This window comes from Balaenoptera borealis (genome assembly GCF_965194805.1).
Source record: "Balaenoptera borealis genome assembly, chromosome: 12".
NCBI classification, from domain to species: domain Eukaryota; kingdom Metazoa; phylum Chordata; class Mammalia; order Artiodactyla; family Balaenopteridae; genus Balaenoptera; species Balaenoptera borealis.
In genome coordinates, this window is record NC_138869.1 from 72101274 (window position 1) to 72121397 (window position 20124).

The window sequence follows — 20124 nt, forward strand, 5'->3', positions numbered from 1 at the left end:
TATTTTTGGCTGCGTTGGGTCTTCGTTGCTGCGCACGGGCTTTCTCTAGTTGCAGCGAGCAGGGGCTACTCTTCATTGTGGTGCGCAGGCTTCTCACTGAGGTGGCTTCTCTTGTTGCGGAGCACGGGCTCTAGGTGCGCGGGCTTCAGTAGTTGTGGCACGAGGGCTCTAGAGAGCAGGCTCAGTAGTTGTGGTGCACAGGTTTAGTTGTTCCACGGCATGTGGGATCTTCCCAGACCAGGGCTGGAACCCGTGTCCCCTGCATTGGCAGGCGGATTCTTAACCACTGCACCACCAGGGAAGCCCTATTTATTTATTTTTAATTCACTAGAGTTGATGTACAATATTATGTGCCGGTGTATACCACAATCCAGTTTTAGAACATTTCTATCACCTCCGAAAATTCCCTCAAGTCCATTGCGTTTAACCTCCTGGCTTCCACACCTAGCAGCAGGTAACTGTGCTTTCTGCCTGGATAGATTTGCCTAGTACAGTCTACTTTTTTTTTATATATATATATATATATTTTGGCCACGCCTTACGGCTTTCGGCTTGCTGGATCTTAGTTCCCCCACCAGGGATGGAATCCTGCGCAGGCAACAAAAGCGCAGAGTCCGACCCACTGGACAGCCAGGGAATTCTTTTTTTTTTTAATAATTTTTTTTCAGTCTGAGTTTTAAAAAATGCGGTAGTAAAAGAAGATCGGGCAAAAGAGGTGCTGTTTAGAAACAGGTTTAACAGATTTTAAATTTATCACAAGTTAAAAGTTGTTTAAAAGTTGGTTATAATTTTAAATAACATGGAAATCGTTACAAAGCAAAATTTTTAAAGAGAGAGGAAAAGCGAGAAGAGGCTCCAGTGTGGGAAGGCTAGAACTGGGGTGGGGGCGCTATAAAGGGTGAGAAAGGTGTGTCGGGAGCATGAGGGCACGTCGGGCAACAAGTGCCGGCCCTCGGGCTAAACCGCCCTCACCTGGTTTCCAGGGTCCCAAGCGCCCTTCTCTCGCGCAGGCGCAGTGGCTCCGGCTTGCCGGCCTTGGGCGGGCTCGGGGCGGAGCCCAGGCGAGCTTTCGCCTCGATCGCGAACACCCAGCGATTGCTTCTGTCTGTAGCGTAGGTATGGCTCCCGCGAGGGAACCGAGAGGCGGCGGGAACTCGGGTCGGGGTCTCGCTCTGTGCTGACCGCGACCCAGGGCCGAGTGGGCTATGGGGGATCCTGGCTCCCTGGTCAGGGAAGGCCGCGCTGGTGACCGGAGCTGGTGCTTGCGGCGGGTGGGGATGAATGCCGAGTGGCTGCTGCTGGAGGATGGAAACGAGGTGAGGGGGAGGGGTCTTCCTAAGGTGAGGGAAGGGAGTTGGAGGAGGCACGGGCCGGAGGGAGGCCCGGCGTCACGGCGGGCGGGATGAATGGAAAAGTGGAGGTGGGAGAGGAAGAGAAGAGAGCGGTGAAGGGTGGGCCCTGGGGGGAGGGAACGGAGAGAGGGGTCTGGTGCGAGCGGTTGTGGGGGTCTGAGGTGGGCGGTGTCCGGGGGAAGTATGATCGCGTGGGAGAAAAGATGGCCCCGTGGAGAGCGGCCTAGGCCCGAGGGGCGAGCTGGGGCCGGTGTCTGGGTTGCGGGAAGGAGCCTGGTAGAGGGGCAGAGCGAGAGGTGGGCGTAGAGGATGTGAGGACTGCTGGGGTTTCGCGGGGGAAGGAGGCGACTGTGTTGATGGGTTGGGGGGCTGGGACAGCCCCTATTGGGGTCACACCCGGAGCGCCCGCCTGCGCCCTGCCGGGGCGGCGGAACTGGGAGGCGGAGCTGCCCCAACTTCCGAGAGTCACGGAACCGTCCGGGGTCTTGGGGGGGAACCTCGGAGGACTGCTGAGAGCGTGAACTTTCTCAAGTTTATTTTGAAAAAGATTGCGAGTTCGAGGTCGTGTCCCTTAAAATACTCAGACTTTTACGTAAAAATGCCCTTTTCCTTTCCAACTCTTGAGGAAAATTGGCGCTTTGGTGTGGGCCACAATTATCCTGCGAGTCTCGGTACTGCCGACTGGCACCCCCTTAGATGGGTTGAGGTAGGGCTTCAGAAATACAAGAATTCTCTCCAGAAGCTGCTTATGATGTCCTCTAATGCGGTTATAAATACAAAGAAAAAAATTTAAAGAGGACAGGTGAGGTACGGTTTCAGTTGGAGGCCGCTAGGACTGGGGAGGTTGTTCTAGAGAGGGTGATGGGAGAGAGAGGAGAGAGAGAGAGTGCAGTCAGCTTGGGAAGGAGGGCTAGATCTGGGACCAGCTTGTGGTGATTGGGAACCGTTTTGGTTTTGGAAATGATTTGTGTGAAGGATAAAGAAGTCTTTTGGGGCTTCCCTGGTGGCGCAGTGGTTGAGAGTCTGCCTGCCAATGCAGGGGACACGGGTTCGGGCCCTGGTCTGGGAAGATCCCACATGCCGTGGAGCAACTGGGCCCGTGAGCCACAATTACTGAGCCTGCGCGTCTGGAGCCTGTGCTCCGCAACAAGAGAGGCCGCGATAGTGAGAGGCCCGTGCACCGCGATGAAGGGTGGCCCCCGCTTGCCGCAACTAGAGAAAGCCCTCGCACAGAAACGAAGACCCAACACAGCCAAAAATAAATAAATAAATTTAAAAAAAAAGAAGTCTTTTGATAATTTTGTATGTTTAACTAGATTTTTCCTGTAAATTACATAGTCTCAATTCAGTCTCCCAGGTATTTACTGAGTACTTGCATTGTTTGCTGTAGTATGAGAGGGACAAATAATAATGACTTTTGCTCTCAAAGAGTTTATTGCTTGAACAGGGAAAGAGGATTTTATGCAATGAAGCAGTTTGAGAACATCCAGGCAGACTGTATGATCAAGTGCCAAGATGTGGTTTATTTAGTACTATCCTAAAAACAGTCAGAGGAGGAATTCAGGTCCAGCCTTAAATGTTGCTAGATTTGGGGATTATAAAGGATTACTTGTATGCTGTGAATTGAAGAACACGAGGAAGATACCTCTGCCCCCAGTCTCTCTTCTATCCACGTTATCAGTGCCTAAAAGTCCATATTAGGCATTCATTCTTTCAGCTCGAGCATTGGCCTTCCCTGCACGACCCTTTCCAAAAGCATATACCTTTAGGAAGTTTAACAAATGAAGATACTAATACCTGAATAATAGTAACTATACCTTATTTTGTATAGGACTGGGCTTTCACATACATCACTTAATCTGAGCCTTGCACATATACCACACTCACACACAACCCTGTAAGGAATTTAGTGGTTATGTTAATTGTTCTTTAAGATTCAGTTGTGGTGGATTAATTCATTACTTCTGAATAGCTTGGTAGCACTGAGAGTCTTGGGGAGGGGGCAGGCAGAAAGAGTTAAAGCCCCTGCAGCAAGGACAAGAGGACTATAAAGTACTCCTACACATACTTTAAACTATCAGATAATTTTGTGTGAGACCACCGCTATGAGGGGAGAGCCATACAAGCCAGAGTGAATGGTGAAGATATAGCAAGAAGACTGGCTTGCCTTGGGACCTATTTGGAGGAGAGGCCGCCCAGGCCTGGCTGTCTGCAAGGTCGGACCTTAGGAAGTAGTTGGAGCATAGCCTGCAGTGTGTATGGACAGAGGCCGGAGTCAAAGCCAAGAGATGAAGTCTTGCTTGTATTGTAATGGTCCCCAAACCATAGCACAGGCCCGTGTGCACAAGATTTTAGGAGGTGTGCTGATATTACTTAGTTATAATGAGAGTAAAGTCAGTTTCTTGCCTTCCCAGTACCCCTCACATTCTCAGCTACGATAATAAAACAAGGTTCCTCTCATTTCATTGAAGGGAATACTGTAGTAAATTGTCTGCCTGAATGGGTGTCTTTAAAATTCTTAAACCAATCCAGAGAGTTTGGTAGAAAAACAAATTAGATAGAGATTTATTGCAAGTTAGCTAGTTCCCAGGCCCTATAAGTATTTAGGCCTTTGGGGGAAATCATAGTATCTTCATTTTTCTCTTTTCTTCTCCTGTATTTGGTTTTCATGAAGCTCTTTGCCCTCAGAGGGTTGGAAAAAGGTAAAGGATGGTCCTAGAGGAGTTGTTGGTCATTTGGGAAACAGTAGGAGTCATGCCTAGGAGGAAAGCATTAGCGAAGGTGGGTAAGGACAAGATGAACTTGTAGACCAATACTGTCAGTAAGCACAAAGGCTTGCAAAACTGTTGTAAATGGAAACAACCCCCAGCAACGAATTGGCAGTTTGTTGGCACTCAGTTCCCATGGGAAATTTAGTTTCATGTTACGCATGGTGCTGGGATATTCAGATAAGCTCATGCAGACTCTAACCATGGTGTGGATGAATTATCAATATATCAAGGTAAATTCTAGGACCAGACAGTGAAGGGAAAGACAAAAAAGAGTGTTTCCTTCCTTTCCTGGATTCAGAGTTCATAGGAGGTGATTTCAGAGAAAGGCGCTCATCTCCCTTTTTTGTATTACTTTCTCCAGGCTACCCATAATGGCAATCTGACTGTCTCCCCTCAGGTATTAAAATGGAATATTTAATACTTTTCTTTATTAGAAATAAAGCTACCTAAAAGGAAATTCTTACTGAATATGGATGACAGATAAATCCTTAAACATTCCATTTTTAAAGGGTATATGTATTAATTCAGAGGCACTTCTATAATTAATGGAATTTCTGCCAAACTGTCAAAGCATTGAAAAACTTCAGTTTCAGGGTTTTGGTGGAGGTGATCACCACAACATTTTAGAGGGGAACAAGTCAGATTGTAAGGTTCCTGGCTGCTGCTCCATAGTTTCCAGTGGTAATAACCCATTTTCCAACTTCTGACCTAAAAAAATGCCCATCTCCTGGAATCTGGGAGGACTCATAAGCAAGATCTCTTTATTGTCCCATTTATTCACAGATATTTACTGAGCAGAAAGAGGCTCTGAGGAGTACAGAATACTGTGGTACAAAAGACAGATAAGGTCCCTGCTCATGAAATTTAAATTCTAAATATAAATTTAGAAAAGTAAATACAAGTAGACAAAAATAAATGAAACAAGCAAGATAATTTTGGATGTGGTAAGTGCATGCTAATAATGTGAAGGAATGCAATGGCCGGGGAGGGATCAGGCAGCAACTTTAGATCAGGTAATCAAGGTAGGCCTCTGAGGAGCTGAAACTTGAAAGATAAGGAGCCCATGCAAATGTCTGAGAGAAGGATGTTCTAATCAGAGGGGACAGGTGAAAATACCCTCAGGTAGTGTTTCTGACCATAATGTGAGATAACACTAAAGAGGTAGAAGGGGTTAGGACATTGAGGGCCTTAAAGGCTGTGGAAGGAAGTTTGGATTATTAGAGAATTTTAAGAAGGGAAAAGATCTGGTTTAAAGTTTTTACATTACCACCCCAGCTACTGTGTGAAGAATGGGGGCTGGCACAGGAGCAAAAACAGCATAACTGGAGGAAACAGTGCTGTTTGGATTAAGGTAGTGGCCACTGAGAGAGAGAGAAGTGAATAGATTAGGGCATATTTGAATTACAGCCAGTAGATTTTGCTGATGATTTGAATGTGGGGATGAGGGATGTAGAGTGAATCAAAGATGGCTTCTGGGTTTGGGGCTAAGCAGTAGGTTGGGTGGTAGTGTCAGTTACTGAGATGAGAGTTTGTGGGGAGGAATAGATTGGGACAAAGCGTCATGGTGGTCTTTGAGGGACTCAGGAGGACAGGCATGATTTTGAAAGAATTTAACAGGAACAAAAAGTGCAGCTTTTAGAAAACCACAGACTATTTGGCTTAATGTTCCCAGGTTAGGTTGGGGTATGGGTCATTAAAGAGGTGGCGTGTGCACCAAGAAGAATAAGCAGGGAATTCTACGATCTGGATCCCAGAAGAATTTTATTTCCTTCCTTGACAGGGTTATTATGAACTTGACTGGTCTGTCAGGAAAGTATGATAGATGTGAACTGGGACTTCTTTGCAACCTTTTCCAGAAGCTCTCATGCTGTCCTTGTGGATAGGATGGAAAACAAGGACTTTTCCATCTTTTGGTTGAATTATAACTGGTTGAAGGTGTTCCTAGATTGTGTGGTGGAATGTTTACTAGGCTTTCCTGAGAGCTTTGCCTTTGGTTACAACCTGTTCTAATCTTTTTATCTGTCTTGAATGAAGGTACAGAGGGCATCATATCAATTTGGTGGGTGACTCCAAGCTGGAAGGGATATTGAGTATGTCTGATGGCAGATGAAAAATTCAGAAAGGTCTTGACAAGCTCATGATAGGCTGAACTAACAAGATGAAATTTAATAGGAGTCAATGTAAGGTCCTGCACTTGAATCCAAATTTACCAACTAGTCAAGTATAGGACAGAAGAGACATGACTTAGCATAAAAATTCTTAGGGGAGGGTTAGACCAAGAAATTTAATCATTCCTGAGCCTAAGGATACGTTGGCAGTATGATAGATCTGCTGTGAAAGCTAACGTAATTTATATGCTCCAGTGATAATATCTAGAACTGGGAAAGTGATACTTGCATCCGACTATGTAATAAAAATTAGGTTTATTTTTCTTAATGTGGCATCCAGGAATAAAAATAAACCAGGTCTCTTCACAGACCTATTAGGATGGCAAAAAGACTCAAACCTATTCTGTGGAGTTACGTTGAAGTAACTGGGAACATAGGGCCAAGAAAAGGGAAGATTCAGTAGACACTTTATAGTTGTCATGTGAAGGGGGATTGGAGATTTTCTGGTGGTGCCCAGGGCAGAGCCTGGGCCAGTGGATGGAATTTATAGGAAGAAAGATGCCAAGTCAGAGCCACTAAAAAATTGGAAGGACTGTCTTATGTAGAAGCTATAGTTCTTGGCAGTGTTTAAGACTAGTTGATGGGGTTGTGTAGGAAGAATTTCTCCATCCCATGAGTGGCTGAACCAGGTGACCTTTCAGAGTCCTACCAACCCTGACATTCCATGATTAATGTTCAGTTGTCTCTTGTCACAACTTTTTTACCTTTTTCTAGCCAGTGGCTCCCATGGCAGCTGAAGGAGGAGATGGCCAGTGAGCTGTTTGGGTTTCATGGGAATCTGGTTTCATAAGTCAGGACTTGTGGATACTGCTGGTTGACAAGATTGTAAAGGACCTCTCTTTTCAGTACGGTGGCTGATTGTGTCTCTTACATTGTTGTTGTCTTCCTAGGTGACTGTAGGGCGAGGATTTGGTGTCACATACCAGCTGATATCAAAAATCTGCCCTCTGATGATTTCCCGAAACCACTGTATTTTGAAGCAGAATGCCGAGGGCCAATGGACAATTATGGACAACAAGGTACAGTAATCCACAGAAGCCTAGTTACTTTTATTGAATTTTTGTTTATTTTTAAGTTAGGGTTCCCCGCCCCCTCAGAGGTAATACATGGTACAAAATTAAAAGATTCAAAATTAAAAGAAGATATCTTCTCCCCTAGCTACCCACTTGTCTTTCCCAGAGACAACTACTTCTCTATGTTGCCAGAGATTAGATTATGCCAAAATAAATTCTAATGACTAGAAGTTAGTTACTTTGTAGGGAACACTTGAATTGGGGCAATAGGTCCTATTCCAGAAATTTTAATGACCCATACCCCAACCTAACCTGGTCTCTTGTCAGTTGGAGGTCCAGAGATCTTGGGAATCTGACAAAGATTCTGGAGTACAACTGTGATTCGGGACATGGGGAGGGGGAGGAACTGAGCTGACTGCACTTAGCTCCTTTTCTTTCCCACTTCTTTTCATCAGAGCAAACCCCTCCTCTCACTTTTCACCTGTTTCATATATTAGTGCTCTAAGGAAGATTTCCTTTGAATAAAGAGTTTTTTTTTTTGCTTGAAACAAATTTGAAAACCACAGATCAAATGTGAATACTAAGGGAGGTGAAATAGTGTATAAAGCCCAGCAATTAGGAAGTACCTAAAGTGCAGATATACAAGCACCTGTGAATACAGTGAAAATATAGAGTGTGAAGTGAGAGAAATTCTGATGTCAACAGTTAAGGATTAGGAAGTGTGAAACGTCTTTGGACACCATTTTGCACTGCTCTGGTTGAAAGGATTTTAAAGATACCTGTTAGAAGGAAGGGTATTAAAATGATTCTGAGACCAATTCCAACGGGTGTGGGGACATCCCCCCACCCATCTGTCAACCGGAGATAGCATCAGATTCCACCGGTAAAGGGCTCAGTCCCACAAGACCACCCTCCACTTCAGATGCCAGTCACAACCCCAGGTTAACATCTGTGCTTCTGACCAACTGGCTATAGGTTGGAAGTTCCAAGGACCCTGTCCTTGAACTTCAGGTGCCAGTTGCCAAGTCCAGGTTTTCACCTGTACTTCTGGCTGACTGGCTATAAATCAGAGGTCCCCATTGCCGCCTCCCACTTTGGATTTCATTAATTAGCTTCAGAGTGATTCACAATTCAGGAATACATTTACTTAGATTTACCAGTTTATTATAAAAGGATATGATCTGGGATACAGGTGAACATCCAAATGAAAGAGACGCATAGGGCAAGGTATATGGGGAGGGGCATGGAGCGTCCATGCCCTGCCCCTCTCCTAGCACCTCCAGGTGTTCACCAACCAGGAAGCTCTCCAAACCCCATCCTTTTGGGTTTCTATGGAGGCTTCATTACATTTGTGTAATTGATTGAATCATTAGCCAGTGGTGATCAACCACTAGCCCCTCTCCCTTCCCAGGGGGTTGAGGGGTGAGACTGAAAGTTCCAACTCTCCAATCACAGGATTGGTTCCCCTGGCACCCAGTCCTCATAGGTGACCCTGGTGCATTCCAAAAGTCACCTCATTAACATAACAAAAGATACCTTGATCTGTTACCACTTAGGAAATTTCAAGGGTTTTAGAAGCTCTGTGCTAGAAATGGGGGTGAATACCAAATATATATTTCTTATTATAATTCATAGTATCACAGGTATTCTGTAGGCCTGCCCAGTGGCCTCATTTTGCATGCATAAACCTGCTAGGTTTAAGCTGTTGGAGAAAGTACCTTCCTGCACTAGGATTAAGTTGAGTTGGCATGGTGTTGAAAGAGAGCATAAATGCTAAGTAAATTGGTTCAGCACTCTTGGCAAGGCACTGTGAGCAAAATATAAATTGGCACTGAAAAGGGGACCTTAGAGATGATCTGTTTTAACCCCTTCTGTGCACAGTTGAGTCTGAACAAACCTTGCTGCTTGGGACAGTTCAACTTCTGGTCTCCCAGCAGCTAGAGCAGTGGTTCTCAGCCCTGTTTCCAATTTTGCCCATACATGGGATACTTTTAAAAAATACTGGAGATAGCACATTAAAATTAAGAATTTCCATTCATCAAAAGATATCATTAAGAGAGTGAAAGCAAGCTCAGAGTGGAAGATACTTGCTACACATATAATCAGTGAAGGGCTTATACTCGGATGTATATAGAACTCCAAATCAATGAGAGAAAGAAAGATAACCCAGTATTAAAAATGGGCAGGGGCTTCCCTGGTGGCACAGTGGTTAAGAATTGTCCCCTGCCAATGCAGGGGACATGGGTTTGAGCTCTGGTCCGGGAAGATCCCACATGCCGCGGAGCAACTAATTCCGTGCGCCACAACTGCTGAGCCTGCTCTCTAGAGCCTGCGAGCCACAACTACTGAAGCCCACGTGCCTAGAGCTCGTGCTCCACAACAAGAGAAGTCACCGCAATGAGAAGCCTGCGCACTGCAATGAAGAGTAGCCCCCACTCTCCGCAACTCGAGAGAGCCCACGCACAGCAACGAAGACCCAATGCAGCCAAAAATAAATAAACTAAAATAAATAAATTAAAAAAAAATAAAAATGGGCAAGAGCCAGGCACTTCACATAAGATTCTTTCCAAATGTTCAGTAGCCATGAAACATTGTTCAACTTCATTAATGATCAAATTATTTATTTGATCAATAAATAATACAAATACAAATTATTTATTTATTTTTGGCTGCGTTGGGTCTTCATTACTGCGCACGGGCTTTCTCTAGTTGCGGTGAGCGTTGCAGTGCGTGGGCTTCTGACTGTGGTGGCTTCTCTTGTTGCGGAGCACGGGCTCTGGGCGCACTGTCTTCAGTAGTTGTGGCACGTGGGCTCAGTGGTTGTGGCTCGCGGTCTCTAGAGCACAGGCTCAGTAGTTGTGGCGCAGGGGCTTAGTTGATCCGCAGCATGTGGGATCTTCCCAGACCAGGGCTCGAACCCGTGTCCCCTGGATTGGCAGGCAGATTCTCAACCACTGCGCCACCAGGGAAGTCCCTGGGAAATACAAATTAAAAGCATGATGGAATACCACAACACACCTTGTAGTCAGAGAGTAACTATAATTAAATTTTGATGATGCCAGACATTAGCACGGGTATGGAGCAAGTAGTCTTGGTAGAAGTGTAAATTGGTACAACTATTTTGGAAAATTATTTGGCATTATTTATTAAAGTTGTGTATGTATGTATGTGTATATACATACATACATACACAGATACAGTATTTTCACTCCTAGGGAAACAACCCAAATGTCTTTCAACAGTAGAATGGATAAATAAACTGTGGAATATTCTTAACAATGAAACACTATACTGTAATGAATATGAATGAATTACTACTATATCCAACAACATGGATAAATCTCGCAAACATAATATTGAGTGAAAGAAAACAGACACAAAAAAATACTTTTTTTTTTTTTTTGGCTGTGCCACGTGGCATGCGGGATCTTAGTTCCCCAGCTGGGGATCAAACCCACGCCCCTTGCAGTGGAAGTGCGGATTCTTAACCACTGGACTGGCAGGAAAGTCTCAAGAATACATATTATTTGATGCCATTTGTATAATGTTCAGAATGAGGCAAAACTAATGTGTGATGTTAAGCCAGGCTAGTAGTCACTTTATGGGGTGAGGGGCAGGTGCTTAGTGGCTAGAAGGAGGCACAAGGATGTTTCTGGGATGCTGATAATGTGGGGGTTTTTTGTTTTTTTTTTAAACCTTGTGATAGTTACACTGAGTGTTCATTTTGTGATATTCACCTAGTTGTGCATTTATGATTTGTATGTTTTTATGTTTGTATGTTATGCTTTAGTAAAGAATTTTTTAAAATATTGACTGATACACCTATTAGAATTGCTAAAATAAAACACTACCAAGTGCTGGTGAGCATGCAGAGTAACTGGAACTCTTAAACATTGCAAGTGAGAAAACAAAATAGTACTGCCACTTTGAAAAACAGTTTGGCAGTTTCTTACAGTTAAACATACACTTACCCAGCAATTCTATTTTTAGGTATTTACCCCAAATTAATGGAAACTTATGTTCTCACAGAAACTTGTACCAGAATGTTTATAGTGGCTTTATTCATAATCACCAGAAACTGGAAGAAAACAACTAGGGAACAGAGAAACAAGCTGATATACCCATACCCTGGAGTACTACTTAGCAATAAAAATACCAAGCTACTGTAATGCAACCAAGTGGACACATCTCAGAGCCATCATGCTAAGCGAAAGAAGCCAAACTCAAAAGGGTACATACTGTGTCTGATTGCATTTATACGACATTATGGAAAAGGCAGACCTTTGTAGGGTAGAGACCAGATGAGTAGCTGCCTGGATATGGGTGAAGGGTTGACTGCAAAGGGGCCCTGTGTCTTGATATGACTATACACAGTGTTTGTGTCTAAACCTGGCTTTAAAAATTCTGATGCCTAGTTCCCATCTCTGACCAATTAATTCTAAGGATGAGACTAAGTCTAAGGACTAAGACTAAGTCTAATAGCAGGCACTGCTATTTGTTCTAAACGTTTCCAGGTGATTTCACTCTACAGTTAGGGCTGAGAACCACTGAGCTACATAAGTCATCTAGAGAACTGCAAGGAAACATTGGCTTTTGGCTTTGGGTTTCCACTGTTCTCAACAACCGATTAAAAATGCTGTACAGAGATTGAGCATTAAGTGAAGTAATTAGTATTTAAGGGGGTGAGGGTTATTCCACCTTTTCCTCATTGATGACTGAGACATTGGGCAGGCTTTTCTTTGGTTATCACTTTGCTGCTGCTGACATTGTTCAGACTGGTGATTATGAAAACCAGCATCAAGAAAGTACTGAACAGAGTTTGATTTATTTAAACCATTGTATTTGAAATCATATCCTGGGCAGTACTTGACTGTTCCTGTATAGCCATGGTATTTTCATCTTTTCTACAGTCACTGTGTGAACAGAACCAATTTGGGCCTTTGGTCCAAATTATACTGCTAGGTGTCACCAAAGAGTGATTAATGGGTAAACAGAGGCATCCAAGGATAAAATGTGATGGAAAAATTTTGAGAGGTTATTTTTCAGACCTAAAGGGCTCTGAAGGAAGGCAGGTTAATACAGAGGATCTAGTGGAGGGCTGCCATATGTCTCAAGAGTTTGCCCCAGCTTTTTAGGGAATCCTTGTTCTCTCTCGTCTTGGGCTGCTTCTATAACCTTCTTTATTTATTTAACATTATCTTTGCCTTTGAGTTTTTCTTAAATGTCTGTATCTTGACATTAGGTGGCCTCCTGTGTCATATTACTTTCCCTGAGACTGTTTTCCTATGTATATTTTAAAATTGACTCTTCTGGTCTCCATCCCCCTTCTTTGTTAATTCCTCATGTGTTGTTACAGAAGTCTGCAGAACCGATCACTTCCTATAATTTCTCAGGCTGAATATGAATGGAAAGTTTAGGAACAGGTTGACAGATAAGCCGGGTTAGGCCTAAGGCCTTGAGGTAAAAGCCAGTCTTTCTGTGTGTTTCTTTTTTTTTTTTTTTTTTTTTTTAAAGAAACAAATTTTTTTTTAACTTATTTATTATTTATTTATTATTTATTTTTGGCTGTGTTGGGTCTTCGTTTCTGTGCGAGGGCTTTCTCTAGTTGTGGCAAGCGGGGGCCACTCTTCATCGCGGTGCGCGGGCCTCTCACTATCGCGGCCTCTCCTGTTGTGGAGCACAGGCTCCAGACGCGCAGGCTCAGTAGTTGTGGCTCACGGGCCTAGTTGCTCCGCGGCATGTGGGATCTTCCCAGACCAGGGCTCGAACCCATGTCCCCTGCATTGGCAGGCAGATTCTCAACCACTGCGCCACCAGGGAAGCCCTCTGTGTGTTTCTTTGCTCGTCTTTCTCTTCCTCTCCCTGCTTGAGCCAAATAATATAGAACCAGAAACTAGGGCCTAATACCAAACCAGAGCTGAGATCCAGTCTCTACTCCCCTGGATCCTCTGTGCCTTGTGGTCCAGCCCCCTGTCCTTCATATTTGGGTTGACCAGGTATTTTTTCTTCGTGAAAGTAGGTAGCTATTTTTACCAACATAAACATAAGCCTTAGTCCCTGTTCAGATGTGAACTTCATCTCTGTCCTGTCCCCCAAAGTTAAGTCCTTGATATGGGTTAAAATGCCCACTTGTCTCTTAAAACTTTAAATGCTGCATTTGCTTCAGGTCTGTTTTAGGATCTATCATCCCCATTTAGCATCTCTTAGCTAACCCAGCTCTACATGATATTCCTTTGCATTTATAGGCTGTGCTATGTAATCCCACATTTGCTTAAATATGCCTTTGTGTTTTGCTTTCCATGGTCAGCTGCTAAAAGATGTTTTCATATCTTCTGCTTTTGTACTCAGTATATTTACTTTGCAAGATGCTGAGCACAGAGTTGAGGTGATTGTTGATAAATCAGCTGAGCCAGAACAAAATAATGGTAGTGAACACTTATATATACACTTATATAATGCTTACCATGTGCCAGGTACTTTTCTAAGTACAGTACATATTTTACCTCATTAAATCCACACAAACACCATGAGGGAGAGACTATTATTATCTTCCATTTTATAGATGTGGCAGCTGGGGCATAGAGAGGTTAAGAAACTTGCCTAAGTCACACAGCTGTTAAGTAATGGAGCCAAATTACAAACCCAGGCAGTCTGACTTCAGGTTCATGCTCTTAATCCCCACACTGTGATACAATTTAAACCACAAAAGTAAATATCGAGCATTTGTTCTATGTGTTTAGTGTTTAAGTGTTTGTGTGCTAAGTGTTTTACATGTATTACCTCAGTCATTCCTCACAGGAGCAGTATGAGATAGGAACTGTACTATTTTACAGACAAAACTGAGGTACAAAGAGGTTAAGTAAATTGGTGAAGGCCATGCAACTAATAAGCTGAGTCCAGAGCTCCAGCGCTTAACCACGTGTTCTGTTGCCCATGGACCTCTGGTGCTGTTATTTGGATCAGATCCCACCTGCGATTTGACCCCAGTACAAGGTATTGGTACTTTCTTTTTTGGTTTATGTGTACTGGGAAGTGTTTTTTCATTCACCAGTGTGTTCAGGGGCCACACACATCCAGAGACAGTGCCTGCATGACTTTCTTGGCCAAGCATACCTTCGGAACCTCATCATTAGATGCTACTTCCTTCACTCTTAGCAGTTTTTCCAGTCTTGGGCCATTGCCCCCAGTTTACATCAATAGGAGCTATTCGATTTCAGTTTCTTTTAATGCTACTGCATTTATTTGAGTAATTCATCCACAGTAACATGGTGATTCCTGCCTGTTACACAGGCACTTCTCTGGAGAGATGAACATCATATAGGTAAAAAGCCAAAGTGCTGTTTGAAGAATGCTGTTTCTAAGGATGGCAGTTTATGAACCTTTCTTTTCTATTTGTTCTCAAGGGTTTTATTTCTTTCTTTTTAATAGATCTTTATTGGAGTATAATTGCTTCACAATACTGTGTTAGTTTCTGTTGCACAACAAAGTGAATCAGCCATATGCATACACATGCCCCCATATCCCCTCCCTCTTGAGCTTCCATCCCATCCTCCCTATCCCTCCCCTCTAGATCATCGCAAAGCACCAAGCCAATCTCCCTATGCTGCTATGCTGCTGCTTTCCACCAGCTGACTGTTCTACATTTGGTAGTGTATATATGTCGATGCTACTCTCACTTTGCTCCAGCTTCACCCTCGTACCCCATGTCCTCAAGTCCATTCTCTATGTCTACCTCTTTATTCCTGCCCTGCAACTAGGTTTATCAGTACCATTCTTTTTTTTTTTTTAGATTCCATTCATAGCGTTAGCATACAGTATTTGTTTTTCTCTTTCTGACTTACTTCACTCTGTATGACAGACTGAGGTCCATCCACCTCACTACAAGTAAGTCAATTTAGTTTCTTTTTATAGCTGAGTAGTATTCCATTGTATATATGTGCCACATCTTCTTTATCCATTCATCTGTCGATGGACATTTAGGTTGGTTCCATGTCCTGTCTATTGTAAATAGTGCTGCAGTGAACATTGTGGTACATGTCTCTTTTTGAATTATGGTTTTCTCAGGGTGTATACCCAGTAGTGGGATTACTGGGTCATATGGTAGTTCTATATATAGTTTTTTAAGGAATCTCCATACTGTTTTACATAGTGGTTGTATCAATTTACATTCCCACAAGCAGTGCAGGAGGGTTCCCTTATCGCCGCACCGTTTCCAGCATTTATTGTTTGTAGATTTTTTGATAATGGCCATTATGACTGGTGTGAGGTGATACCTCATTGTAGTTTTGATTTGCATTTCTCTAATAATTAGTGATGTTGAACATCTTTTCATGTGCCTCTTGGCCATCTGTATGTCTTCCTTGGTGAAATGTCTATTTAGGTCTTCTGCCCATTTTTTAACTGGATTTTTTTTTTTTTTTTTTTGATATTGAGCTCCATGAGCTGTTTGTATATTTTGGAGATTAATCCTTTGTCTGTTGTTTCATTTGCAAATATTTTCTCCCATTCTGAGGGTTGTCTTTTCGTCTTGTTTGTGGTTTCCTTTGCTGTGCCAAAGCTTTTAAGTTTCATTAGTTCCCATTTGTTTATTTTTGTTTTTATTTCTGTTACTCTAGGAGGTGGGTCAAAAAAGATCTTGCTGTGGTTTATATCAAAGAGTGTTTGTCCTATGTTTTCATCTAAGAGTTTTATAGTGTCTGGTCTTACATTTAAATCTTTAATCCATTTGGAGTTTATTTTTCTGTATGGTGTTAGGTAGTGTTCTAATTTCATTCTTTTACATGTAGCTGTCCAGTTTTCCCAGCACCACTTATTGAAGAGGCTGTCTTTTCTCCATTGTATATTCTTGCCTCCTTTGTCGTAAATTAGGTACCCATATGTGCGTGGGTTTATCTCTGGGCATTCTATCCTGTACCATTGATCTATATTTCTGTTTTTGTGCCAGTACCAGACTGTCTTGATTACTGTAACTTTGTGGTATAGTTTGAAGTCAGGGAGCCTGATTCCTCCAGCTCCGTTTTTCTTTCTCAAGATTGCCTATTCAGGGTATTTTGTGTTTCCATACGAATTGTAAAATTTTTGTTCTGATTCTGTGAAGAATGCCATTGGTAGTTTGGTAGGGATTGAATCTGTAGATTGCTTTGGGTAGTATAGTCATTTTCACAATATTGATTCTTCCAATCCAAGAACATGGTATATTTCTCCATCTGTTTATGTCATCTTTGATTTCTTTCATCAGTGTTTTATAGTTTTCTGAATACAAGTCTTTCACCTCCTTAGGCAGGTTTACTCCTCTAAGTATTTTATTCTTTTTGTTGCAATGGTAAATGGGAGTGTTTCCTTAATTTCTCTTTGTGATTTTTTGTTGTTGGTGTGTAGGAATGCCAGAGATTTCTGTGCATTAATTTTGTATCCTGCAACCTAACCAAATTCATTGATTAGTTCTAGTAGTTTTCTGGTGGCATCTTTAGGATTTTCTATGTATAGTATTATGTCATCAGCAAACAGTTGAGTTTTACTTCTTCTTTTCCAATTTGTATTCCTTTTATTTCTTTTTCTTCTCTGATTGCTGTGGCTAGGACTTCCAAAACTATGTTGAATAAGAGTGGGGAGAGTGGACATCCTTGTCTTGTTCCTGATCTTGGTGGAAATGCTTTCAGTTTTTCACCTTTGAGTATGATGCTTGCTGTGGTTTTGTCATATATGGTCTTTATTATGTTGAGGTAGGTTCCCTCTGTGCCTATTTTCTGGAGAGTTTTTATCATGAATGGGTGTTGAATTTTGTCAAAAGCTTTTTCTGCATCTATTGAGATGATCATTTGGTTTTTATTCCTTAATTTTTTAATGTGGTATATCACATGGATTGATTTGCGTATATTGAAGAATCCTTGCATCCTGGGATAAATCCCACTTGATCATGGTGTATGATCCTTTTAATGTGCTGTTGGATTCTGTTTGCTAGTATTTTGTTCAGGATTTTTGCATCTATGTTCATCAGTGATGTTGGTCTATAATTTCCTTTTTTTGTGATATCTTTTTCTGGTTTTGGTATCAGGGTGATGGTGGCTTCATAGAATGAATTTGGGAGTGTTTCTCCCTCTGCAATTTTTTGGAAGAGTTTGAGAAGGATCTGTGTTGGCTCTTCTCTAAATGTTTGATAGAATTCGCCTGTGAAGCCATCTGGTCCTGGACTTTTGTTTTTTGGAAGATTTTAAATTATGGCTTCAATTTTATTACTTGAGATAGGTCTGTTTATATTTTCTAATTCTTCCTGGTTCAGTCTTGGAACATTGTACCTTTCCAAGAATTTGTCCATTTCTTTGTGGTTGTCCATTTTATTGGCATATAGTTGTTTGTAGTAGTTTCTTACAATCCTTTGTATTTCTGCAATGTCAGTTGTGATTTCTCCTTTTTCATTTCTAATTTTGTTGATTTGCATCCTCTCCTTTTTTTTCTTGATGAGTCTGGCTAAGGGTTTATCAATTTTGTTTATCTTCTCAAAGAACCAGCTTTTAGTTTTATTGATATTTGCTATTGTTTTCTTTGTTTCTATTTCATTTATTTCCGCTCTGATCTTTATGATTTCTTTCCTTTTACTGACTTTGGGTTTTCTTTGTTCTTCTTTCTCTAGTTGTTTTAACTGTAGGGTTAGGTTGTTTATTTGAGATTTTTCTTGTTTCTTGAGGTGAGATTGAATTGCTATAAGCTTCCCTCTTACAACTGCTTTTGCTGCGTCCCATAGGTTTTGAGTCATCGTGTTTTCATTGTCATTTGTTTCTATGTATTTTTAAATTTCTTCTTTGATTTCTTCAGTGATCTCTTGGTTATTTAGTAGCACACTGTTTGGCCTCCAGGTATTTGTGTTTTTTACAGTTTTCTTCCTGTAATTGGTTTCCAGTCTCCATAGTGTTGTGGTCAGAAAAGGTGCTTGATACGATTTCAATTTTCTTAAATTTTCTGAGGCTTGATTTGTGACCCAAGATGTGATCTATCCTGGATAATGTTCTGTATGCACTTGAGAAGAAAGTGTATTCTGCCACTTTTGGGTGGAATGTTCTATACATATCAATTAAATCTATCTGGTCTGTTGTGTCATTTAAAGCTTGTGTTTCCTTATTTATTTTCTGTTTGGATGATCTGTCCATTGGTGTAAGTGGGGTGTTAAAGTCCCCTACTATTATTGTGTTACTGTCGACTTCTCCTTTCCTGGTTGTTAGCATTTGCCTTATGTATTGAGGTGCTCCTATGTTGGGCGCGTAAACATTTATAATTGTTACATCTTCTTCTTGGATTGGTCCTTTGATCATTATATAGTGTCCCTCCTTATCTCTTGTAACAGTCTTTATTTTAAAGTCTATTTTATCTGATACAAGTATTGCTACTCCAGCTTTCTTTTGATTTCCATTTGCATGGAATATCTTTTTCCATCCCTTCACTTTCAGTCTGTATGTATCCCTAGGTCTGAAGTGGGTCTCTTGTAGACAGCATATATATGGGTCTTGTTTTTGTATCCATTCAGCCAGTCTGTGTCTTTTAGTTGGGGTATTTAATCCATTTACATTCAAGGTTATTATTGATATGTATGTTCCTATTACCATTTTCTCAATTGTTTTGGGTTTGTTTTTGTGGGTCTTTTTCTTCTCTTGTTTCCAGCTTAGAGAGGTTTCTTTAGCATTTGTTGTAAAGCTGGTTTGGTGGTGCTGAATGCTCTTAGCTTTTGCTTGTCTGAAAAACTTTTGACTTCTCCATCGAATCTGAATGAGATCCTTGTTGGGTAGAATAATCTTGGTTGTAGGTTTTTCTCTTTCATCACTTTAAGTATATCCTGCCACTCTCTTCTGGCCTGCAGAGTTTCTGCTGAAAAATCAGCTGATAACCTTATGGGGATCCCTTTGTATGTTATTTTTTGTTTTTCCTTTGCTGCTTTTAATATTTTTTCTTTGAATTTAATTTTTGTTAGTTTGATTAATGTGTGTCTTGGTGTGTTTTTCCTAGCGTTTATCCTGTATGGGACTCTCTGTGCTTCCTGGACTTGGGTGACTATTTCCTTTCCCATGTTAGGGCAGTTTTAAACTATAATCTCTTCAAATATTTTCTCAGACCCTTTCTTTTTCTCTTCTTCTTCTGGGACCCCTATAATTTGAATGTTGGTGCATTCAGTGTTGTCCCAGAAGTCTCTGAGATTGTCTTCAATTCTTTTCATTCGTTTTTCTTTATTCTGCTTCTCAGCAGTTATTTCCACTATTTTGTCTTCCACCTCACTTATTCGTTCTTCTGCCTCAGTTATTCTGTTATTGATTCCTTCTAGTGTATTTTTCATTTCAGTTATTGTGTTGTTCATCTCTGTTTGTTTGTTCTTTAGTTCTTCTAGGTCTTTGTTAAACATTTCTTATATTTTCTCAGTCTGTGCCTCCATTCTATTTCCAAGATTCTGGATCATCTTTACTATCATTACTCTGAATTCTTTTTCAGGTAGATTGCCTATTTCCTCTTCATTTACTTGGTCTTGTAGATTTTTACCTTGCTCCTTCATCTGTGACGTATTTTTTTGCCGTCTCTCTTTTTTCTTTTTTATGTTTGGGATTGTGTTCCTGTCTTACTGGTTGTTTGGCCTGAGGTTTCCAACACTGGAGTTTGTAGGCTACTGGGCAGAGCTGGGTCTTGGTGCTAAGATGGTGAACTCCGTGAGACCTCACTCTGATGAATATTCCCTGGGGTCTGAGGTTCTCTGTTAGTCCAGTAGTTCGGACTCGGAGCTCCCACCGCAGGAGCTTCAGCCCAACCCCGGGCTCGTGAACCAAGATCCCACAAGCCACGTGGG

The 20124-nt window shown here is 41.8% G+C and overlaps 1 protein-coding gene and 1 long non-coding RNA gene across 6 annotated transcripts in view; both read left to right on the top strand.

The window, feature by feature from the left end:
- LOC309608274 overlaps nt 1-20124 on the top strand; it is a 244302-nt gene that overhangs the window by 168330 nt on the left and 55848 nt on the right. The window lies entirely within an intron of this gene.
- Nucleotides 1018-20124, top strand: part of RNF8 (ring finger protein 8) — a 38817-nt gene continuing 19710 nt past the window's right edge. For 3 of the 5 annotated variants that reach the window (XM_082347850.1, XM_082347851.1, XM_082347852.1), the window contains exons 1-2: nt 1181-1316; nt 7182-7310. In XM_082347850.1, coding sequence (XP_082203976.1) covers nt 1206-1316; nt 7182-7310 — 240 coding nt within the window. In that variant the 5' untranslated portion in view covers nt 1181-1205. Of the gene's footprint in view, nt 1317-7181; nt 7311-20124 lie in introns of all 5 variants that reach the window. The other 2 variants (XM_082347848.1, XM_082347849.1) reach the window with 2 other exon arrangements.